General features: G+C 34.2%; 1 protein-coding gene across 1 annotated transcript; it reads left to right on the top strand.

The window, feature by feature from the left end:
• The first annotated feature begins 9,001 nt into the window (after nt 1-9,001).
• LOC101990805 (olfactory receptor 9I1) lies at nt 9,002-9,952 on the top strand. Its single transcript, XM_005352011.2, has one exon. It carries the CDS (start codon nt 9,002-9,004, stop codon nt 9,950-9,952), a length of 951 nt encoding a protein of 316 aa, XP_005352068.1.
• Nucleotides 9,953-10,428: the final 476 nt, after the last annotated feature.

Here is a 10,428-nt window from a genome sequence, read left to right on the forward strand (position 1 = left end):
ATCTTTTTTATGAAATTCTGAGGCCTTCAGCACATTTCCAAACAATAATGAATAAATTTATACATTACCTTGTGCTAGAGGACCTGGCAGACACATATGGGATCGAATGTGTATTACATATATAAGACAGAGCCTATTCCTGATTATATATTGAACTTGAATGAATAATGAAGTCAATTCTGTATCATTTGGCATAAATTCATTGGTTTCAATATGCAAAATAACTGTTTCTGCATATTGCGAATCAGTAACTATATTGAGAGGTTCTTTAAAATTTCTTAGTACCATGAAAACAGCATATAATTCTGAGTTTTGGAAGAATTATGATGGCTTTGATCCACCTTGCTTAAATCTTCTGGTTTGGAACCTGTCTTTCCTGATTTATTTACATCAGTATAGAATGTATGGGCTCCAGTTATTGCTGTTTAACCTACAATGCAGGGAAAGATCCAAGCAGTTCTCTTTATGAGGTTAATTCCATCACTTTTGGGAAAATTGATATTAATCTCTCCTTAAAATTAGCATAAGCTCTTTGCCAGGGTTTATTGTCTTCCCATTTTTAAAGATTTTTATCAATAGTAAAAGGCACTATAATCTCTGCTGGGTCTATTCCTGCTAGTTGACAAAATCTCAATTTTCCTTTTATAATTCAGACCACTTTATCACATAAGTTTTTAATATTTTTCTCAGTTTCTGTGGTAAGAAGATTTATTCTAAGATAATATCTTCCTCTGCCTTTAAATTCCTGTAGGAGAAATCCTGGAAGGCAGGATGACTAGGATGGCAATTAAGATTTGTATCCACTTGATCCACATGACCTTCTGTAATTTCCCTTTAACCAAAGTTAATACTTTCCCAGTTTTAGATGTTAATTCCCTGGTACTATTTAAGTTTTTTTCACCATCTAAGGTTTGATCAAATAAATTATTAGATCAGGCATCATCCCACTAGCAGGTTGTAGATTGGAAATGTCTACTAACAATCATAGAAAGTCAGTAAGAGTTCACAATTTGTCTCTCCTAATTTGCACTTTTTGTGTTCTAATTTTCTGTAAACCTATTTTATAATGTAGGTAATTGATAGAATCTCCTTTTTGTATATTTTTAGGAATAATTTGTAATCCCCATTTAGAAAAATTTTCCTTACTTCTTCAAACATTCTTTCCTGATCAAATAGCTAATTGGATCAAATAGCAAAATGTCATCTATATAATGGTAAATTATAGATTCAAGAAATTGCTTACATATTATTTCAAATGACTGACAAAGTATTGGTACAGGGTGGGGCTATTGAGCATTCCCTGTGGGCAGATGGTTTATTGATATCTCCTAGTAGCCTGAGAATTATTATAATTAGGTACTTTGAAGGCAAATTTCTCTCTAACCGTTTCTTATAAAGGTATAGTGAAGAAACAGTCTTTTAAATCAATAATTATAAGAGGCCATCCTTTAGGTAATAAGGAAGGCAAAGGGATTCCAGATTTAGAGGGCCCAAAGGTTGAATTACTTAATTGATAACTTAGATCTATCATCATTCTCCAATTTCCAGATGTCTTTTTAACATCAAATATGGAGGATTCTAAGGACTGGTTGATTCTTCAGTATGGTAAGCATCTAGTTGTTTCTGTACCAGCTGTTCTAAAGCCTGCAGTTTCTCTTCTGTTAAAGGTCATTTTTTAACCCATATTGGTTCCTCAGTTAACCATTTCAAAGGTAGGGCCTTTGGTACATCTGAAGGTTTGCTAGTTGTTTTGGGTTTATATGCAGCCTTAATGGCTGGTTACCTTTTTATAGTATCTTATAATGTCTTTTCCAGAAACATGAATTTCTGAGACTGCATAAATATTAATTCAGGTATTCCACTTTTACAGCAGGTCATGACCTCATAAGTTTACCATGATGCTATCCACATATGATTATAAGAGTTTCCCATCCATTTGTTATTTGTCTGTTGGCAATTTTCTATTTAGATCTTTATCATACTTTAAAATTAGCTAATTTGGTGGTTTTGAAGTCTAGGTTTCATGAGTATTTCATAACTTTTTAACTTTTTTGGATATCAGTCATCTACCTGATGTAGAGTTCATGATAATCCTTTTCTCATTCTGTGGGCTTCCGTTTTGTACTATTGGTGGTATTTTTTTCCATACAGAAGCTTTTCAGTTTCATGAGGTCTCATTTATTGATTGCTAATTTTAGTGCCTATGCTATCAGTGTTCAGGGAATTGTCTCTTTTGCCAATGCATTCAAGTCTATTCCTACTTTCTTGACTATTACATTCAGTGTGTCAGGTTTTGTGTTGCAGGCTTTGATCCATTTGGACTTTCTGTGCAGGATAATAGATATAGTTGCATTCTCGTGCATGCTGACATCCACTTAGACCTGCATCATTTGTTGAAGATTTTTTATTGTGTATTTTTGACTTCTTTATCAAAAATAAGATATCCATAGGTGTGTAGATTTATATGGACCTTCCATATAAATTCAATTCCATTGATTATTTTGTCTGGTTTTATGCCAATATTGTGCTATTTTTATCACTCTATAGATCTTTAGTATAGCATGAAATTGGATAGTAATAACTCAAGAATTTATTTTATTGTACATGATTGTTTTAGCTCTCCTAAGTTTTTTTTGGTTTTGCATAAAATTAAGTATTTTTCTTTCAATATCTGTAAACAAGTCTGTTGGAAATTTGATGGGGATTATATTAAATCTGTAGATTGTGTTAAGATCACCACTTTTACTATGTTAATCCCACCGATCCATTAAATTCTTTAAAAATCCACACATCTGAATTACAATTTCACCATTATCCCTGACTAACTTCAGACAGAATATGATGGCCAGTGACCAAAAACTTGTTCACTCCATGTAGGAGCTGCACTGAGTTCTGAAAGTGAACAGCTTAGGAGTAACCACTCAATCCCTAAATGTTTCCTTTTACCCCAGAAGATGTGTGGAGATGATGAAATAATGAGTCTTGTCTCTTCTGAAGTGTGTTTTCTCTACAGGGTTGGCTTTTCCCAGGAGTCTGGGATGTCCCTAGAGCTGAATCATGATCCAGGGAGTTCTTTTCCATTGCATTACTCCCACTAGATTATCTCCCAAAGCATTTTATATACCAGCCATATTGTCATGTAAGGAAAAAAATTCATGAGTTACATTGGACATCTGTACAATTTACTTGTTTCCTACAAAATGCTTAAGCAAAAGTGTGTTAGTTTAATTGCACACTCAATGAATTCAGATGGTTTATTCCACCAGGTATTTATGACATAATTACCTCACCTCTGAAAATCCTGAGAAGATACTGCTCCAAAGAAAGATCTACACAAACGAGCAAACATAACTGTTCAGAAAATCTGGCCTTTGCCATTGGAGTATGTCGTCACCTAATGCCATGTCTATCCAGAAAGTTCAGGGTCTGTTTGGGACACCTAGGTAAGAATGTTTCACTTTTGTTGAAGCATCCCTCTTTATCTTTTTATGTAGACTGCTTATTTGTCACCTAATAATTCTCCAGAAATATTCTTCTATAGGAATGAAAATGTATACTAAACTATAGAGCTTACACAATAGATTCCCCTGTGGATAACCATACCAACTATATTCGTACTAAAAAAGAAACTATCCACATTCAGTATAACTATGTCTTTACAAAGAAATTGACCTGACTGAAACTCCAGAATTTTCATTGACTATTGATATGATCTTGGACAAGTTACTACTTACTAGTCGAGTCCTAGTCCCCTCCATATCAAAATAACATTTTTTCAGTAGAGCCATATGGATTATATAAGACAATGGGAGCAGAATGTGTCACATCATAAAAGCAGCTGATCAAAAACCACCTAAAAACTCTGGGGAAACAACATGGTCTACAAGTGCAACTGCAGTCAGGGGACCAGGTAAATAATAAAAATCTTTTTTTTTTTAACCTGTAAAATCTCAAGCAAGGCCTTTAACATTTAAAGAAAACTTGGATTCTTTAAAATAAGAACAAATGTTGCAAGCTTAATTTTGGTGTGAAGTTGAAATAATACTTTTGCAATGTTTAGAATGTTTTTGTTTCAAAGCAAGATCTTAGTGCTTAGGTAATTACATTTTGAGACACCAATTCGAGTAAGATGAAGAACATTAACACTGTTGAACTCTTTCATTATCCCCAAAGAGACTCAATCTTCAGAATAAAAAGAAAAAGTTGAGAGAGGGCTGCAAGTCAAAATAAGTACAAGAAATGACAATCGTTTATTCCCTGAAGAGTTCTTGGATAAGAGCTTTCTCTTTCCCTATCTCCCCAGAGATCACACAGTTTTCTGTGGTACATAATACAGATGATATATTAAGCCCAAAAGTGTTATTACCTAAAATGTTCATTAGCCATAAAACTTCCCCTTTTTAAGCTGTTCTGGGTTTAGAAATTTTAGAAATATACTGCATCTCTCTCACCAGGGCTCATTCCAAAGATAGCAGTATCTAACAACTCTTCCAGTATAACATTGTATGAAACTGCCTTTCATAAGACTGCTCTGAAATGTTTTCCGTCTTTAAAATCACTTGGGAGTTGTTTTATGAAATAAGCAAGCTCTACCATGTTATGTAAAAGTCTTGTTTTTACCATTACCATATTATCATTTGATTTTTAAAATTGAGGTTCTTATTAGCTGAACAATTTCAATAAGAACATAACAAAGGAAACATGGTAAAACAGGACAAAAGAAAAAGACATGTGCTACAGAAAAGTCTAAAAATCAACTTTGATAACATTCTTCCATAAAGGTTATGTGCTTGATGATCTTAGAGGAGGATTTTAATAAAGATTCAGTCTTTAATGTGAAAGATGAGACATTTTATTCTCCTAAAATAATGAGATAATTTGGTGTATATAATACAGGATTTGGAGTTAGAAAGTTCTGGGTTCAAATAGGCAAGTTCCTTGACATCTCAAGTATTTGTCCATAAAATAATCATATCTAGTTTCAGCATGCATAGGTGGGGAGAGGTAAGAGGTAGACCTGGTGCAGGGAGGGGTAACTGTCCCAGTGTTAGACACCCAATCTGTTGTCACTAAGTTTCTATTGAGGAACTTTGAGTACCTATCTGTTCATCAAAGGGACACCAGAATTCAGCCAAAAGAAAGACAATGGGCTTTGGCAATTTTATAATAGATTGCTGAGAAAAGTGTTCAAATTTATCTTTTATCTGTTTTAAAAGTGAAAAATATCTAACTAACTACATATAAATTTATTTATTTAAAGCAAAAAGATTCTGAGGTACATAGATGAAACAAATATATATCAAAGGAGACAGAATTTACATCAACCCACTTGGACCTCCATGGCATATCTTAGACACACAGGGGTTTAATTTCCTCTTAGCAAAAATAGATAACTGCTTAAAATTATAACATGCAGATAAAACATCTTTATCAATATGGATAAGTCAAAAATTCCATAAGCGTAGTAGAGAAGACTATAATAAAATTGCAAGTAATTAACCAGGTTTTTGCACAGCATATATAATTCACAAAAATAGATTTATATAGAAAATTAAATGAGGGGAATTGTATCATAATGATGGATATATAGTCTTAAGGACCCAACTAATATTTTAAATATATATGTTTCTAAGTAACTATAAAAGGAATATTCATGGAGGGATGTATCTATTAACTAATGTAGAGTAGATAACCATCAGGATAAGGGCAATAGTCAGACTGTAGGGAAAAGGACAGACAATATATGGTAAAATAAAGACAAGCCTTGCCTTGACCAAGAATAGCTGTTATTTGGAAGTAGAAAGTCATTTAAATTTGATAAGGCCCAGGAATATAAAGGTTAAATAACTATAAATCATTATAGACCAAGCATGTGTGATTCCTAAATACAGTAATTATTAGCTGATAAATGTGTATGTTTGAATAGTATAAATAATAAAAAAAAATCTTTTCAAGAGCCTCAGCAAGAATTCCTCACCATAGAAATCATGACTTGTGAGAAACAAAATTCCTTTAATGATAATAGAATCTTTATCTAACATTTACAATGAAAAAATTGGAAAGTGAAGCCCAAGGAGGGAAAGTAGACTTCTCAGGTTTGTTCAGTGAATTAATACCTAGAGACTACAACCACAGAGCCTAAGCAATAGCAAGAGGGTCTTACAAAGAAACTGGCTCGTTTCTGGTCACTGCTGCTTCATGGGGTGGAGGGAATAAGCTGGAAAGCAATGTCATTTGTGGTATGGCAGAGTTGCCCTCCCTATAGAAACAGGAGATTAGAGCTCAAAGGAGTTCTGTACTCAAGAGCAGCTTCCACCAAGCCTTCAGTAGAAGTTTGCCTCATTCGTTCTTCAAGTATTAGAATTGATAAGACCATTATGATATTACAGAAGGACAGACTTGGTGGAGCCTCATTTCAAGTTCAGCTCCTAGTGGAATTCATTCTTGTGGCCAAACAGGTAAATACAATGGGACCTTCTCAAAGACACAGGATTCTCTGCTAGTCTCAGATCTACAGCACTATTTCTTTGAATTTTGAATAGCCATTAACTTCTCTGGGTATCATTCTTTTCATTAGCAACATAAGAACAATACTAAAATTTGTCACAAGGTATATACACAAGCACAAATGTTTACAGATATTAAAATGTATGAAAATGAATGTACTACAATGCCTTATTGGGTTTTAATTGTGTAGATTATATTTTTCATGTGAAAGATCCATTCCACAGAAATAAAACACATGGTTATACTAATGGAAAAGAATTTTTAATGATCTAATTTAGATAATTATAGTCTTGGTTGTACATTTAAGGACTCCAAGTTAGGAATTTCAAACCTGATGTAGTTGATATGGAATGAGGAGGCTAATCAAATGGTTCAAATGAATCAGCATAGGATAGAGGAGGTAAAGGTCTTAGCTGTAAATTGCAGATCCTTCATGAGGTTACAAATAGTTTATCTGGCTTTATTTTCTCACCCAAATATAAGACTATAAACCTTTCCAGTAAGATTAATGTCATGAATCTATAAAATACTGCAAGTAAAAGGTGAATGATAGCAATATCTTTCAAGAAATAAAATATAAGTGTATTGGTTTTCTTTTAAAAAAAAGCTCCCTGTGGCCACTTAAATATGAGGTACTTTCATGACAATCCTAGCTACAGTAGAAAAATGATCAACAAAGAGCAGATGATGTGATGATGCAAGTCAGATTTAGACCATATGGCAACAAGGAATTTTAGGCATGGAAAAAAATGCCATGGCTTAACATACAGAAATATAATCTCCTTGAGCAATCAGTATAGAACAGGAAAAAGAACATCACATTTACTGTTATATTTTTGGTTGTGAGCCTAGCCTTTAGCGGCTGTGCCATCTCTCCAGCCTTACATTTTACTCTATGTTTGAAAGCTTCTTCTAGAAATAACAGAAGCTTAGTGACAAATCCTCCTCTATACCTCCAAATATACAATTTCATCTTTGGCAGAAGGCATATATGCAATCATATGATGGAAACACCATTTAAAAATTTTAAAACCAAGCCCATAGTCGAAGTAGAGAAGATTTACCTACACTAATGAGCACTGTTACATAAATGCTATAAAATAAAGAAGATTTTCAATGGGGCTGAATAAAGAAGAAGTGGGAAGAATTTCCTTACTGTATTTAGTGAAAGAACAAATTTATCAATTATTGACATAAAGATATGCATGCATGTACAGAGAAAAAGCAAATATGTATAAAAATAGAAATGAATGTATTATGCTAACTAAAGTTGATGATAATACTGGCAGAAAGCTTATATTACTCAGCTCTTCCTATATGCTGGGAACAGCTCTTCTCTATTTGCAAGCAGAAAACTATTTTATATACCCTAATGTTACAAGTGTGCTTTGTTCATGTTAGGGATAAGAAACCAAGGCCCAGAAACATAGACTTAGATATATTTATTTAGATATTTAAAATTCATATTTATATATATTTAGAGTTAATAGCAAAGTAGTAGATGGGAGATATGACTAAGAAATCTAGGAGGAACAAGAACAAGTAATGTGGTAAAAGATAAGTAGTTTTCCTTAATATAAAGAATCTAGATTTAAGTGTGTATGCCTGCCATGAAGGTATGAATGGAGACTATTTGAAGATTTGAAGGAATAATGAGGACAGAAAAATATGGGGAATGGAAAAGAGGGACAGAGTGGAGTAAGGGAATCATGAAAATAAGAATAAGGTACCATGATATACATATATATTCTATAGTAAAACCAATTATTTTGTAAGCTAAGTAAGTTACCATCAAAAGGAATTAGGACACAAAGGAGTTAGAAAACTTGACCAAAGGACATGAAATAAAAGATGACTACAAGTTTGAATGTACTTGTACATATGGTGTAATAAATACTGCAAAAAGTGAAGTTTAATATGTTAAAGATGATGCTTTCTGATTTGGAGTGATAAAGACTAAGATCAAATGAAAAACTTTTAGGTATTAGTACTATCTGAATAGACCATTTTGTCTTGCTGAGTAGTCAGGTAATAAGAAAAAAATCATGAATGTGTGCAGAAAGGAATTAGTCTACATGAAGAGCAGGCTGTTCATTTCCACAATTCAGTAAAGCTTACAAATGTCTTGAGGTCACTGCACAAATTGTACAAAGTAACAGAATCCAGGCTCAAAATGAGAATTAATGTGTTGACTTGTTGGTGAAGGGAGGTTCACATGTGAACCAGATGGTCATCTAGTAGATATGAGGATGAGTACATAGAAGAACAGACACCTTGGTGATTTTAAACCTGAGAAGAATGTACCTATCTTCTTTACAGAACATTTCAAATTTACACCAAAATTAATCAGAAAGAGAAGTTTTAAAGAACAAATACATTTTATAAAATTAAGACTCAATACTTCCATCACTAAGAAAAAGATTCTGTGCTTTGATTCTGGCTTCTTTACAATTCACTCTTCACTTCTGATAAAGAAACTGCCAACGTTGAATCCATGGCCAAGAATAATCTCACTACAGTAACTGAATTCATTCTAATTGGCTTTAGTGACCACCCTGAGTGGAAGATTCCCCTCTTTCTGGTGTTTCTCGGATTCTATCTTGTCACCATCCTGGGGAACTTGGGCATGGTTCTTCTCATCCAGGTAGATGTTCAACTTCACACCCCCATGTATTTTTTCCTGAGCCATCTCTCTGTATTGGATGCTTGCTATACCTCGGTCATCACCCCTCAGATCCTAGCCACACTCGCTACAGGCAAAACAGTCATCTCCTATGGTCAGTGTGCTACCCAGTTCTTCTTCTTCACCATCTGTGCAGGTACAGAGTGTTTCCTACTGTCTGCAATGGCCTATGATCGCTATGTTGCTATTAGCAACCCACTACTATACACTGTGGCTATGAACCCTCAAAGATGCTGGAGTTTGGTAGCAGGAGCCTATGTCTGTGGAGTGTCTGGGGCCATCCTGCGTTCCACATGTACCTTCTCCCTCTCCTTTTGTGAAAATAATCAAATCAATTTCTTCTTTTGTGACCTCCCACCTCTGCTGAAACTGGCCTGCAGTGATACAACAAATGCTGAGATTATCATTGTCTTCTTTGGGAATTTTGTAATTTTGGCCAATGCCTTGATCATACTCATTTCCTACCTGTTTATCATCAAGGCTGTCATGAGGATGAAGTCTTCAGGTGGAAGAGTCAAGACTTTCTCCACATGTGTCTCCCACCTCACTGCTGTGGCTCTTTTATTTGGGACCCTCATTTTCATGTATATACGGAGTAGTTCAAGAAAATCCCTGGAAGAAGACAAAATTGTGTCTGTCTTCTACACTGTGGTCATTCCTATGCTGAACCCTTTAATCTATAGTCTAAGAAACAAGGATGTGAAGGCTGCCTTCAAGAAGGTCATGGATAGATGTCAGATGTCCCACAGCATACAACACTAAGTGAGAAGATCTCTTATCTTAGTCAAAGTTATCTAGCGTATTCTAATAGACATCAGATGTTCTACCCATAAATAGAGAAGTAGATAAGTGACACCAGACAAGAAAATATAAAAATGTGGAGAAATTTTTATCCAAAAAACTCTACAATTCTTTATCTTTTTCTCTATCCATAACTTAGTGTTCATTCTGTCAGTCAATCACTCCCTGCTTTACTCTGATTCTTTAGAGAATCTGAGGTCCAAGGTATTTTGAGTTATATCACTTGAGCCCCAATTCTTAATGCCTTTTCTCTCTTATCTTTGCTGCTCTTAATATTACTGTCCTTTCCATAACAAAGTATTTATCTAGTCCCTGTGATTGGAATCTTTATGTTTTCCTTTTAATATGTCACCCAAAAAGTCAAGAAGTATTGGACAATGTAGGCCTCTCCCTTCATCATTACAGTGAATTCTTACTTGCAACTTTCTTGCCAATTA

Source organism: Microtus ochrogaster, chromosome 8 (genome assembly GCF_000317375.1).
Source record: "Microtus ochrogaster isolate Prairie Vole_2 chromosome 8, MicOch1.0, whole genome shotgun sequence".
NCBI classification, from domain to species: domain Eukaryota; kingdom Metazoa; phylum Chordata; class Mammalia; order Rodentia; family Cricetidae; genus Microtus; species Microtus ochrogaster.

What these genes read in the sequence shown, in the direction of transcription:
- LOC101990805 (XM_005352011.2), top strand. Translation starts at nt 9,002, where the DNA reads ATGGCCAAGAATAATCTCACTACAGTAACTGAATTCATTCTAATTGGC.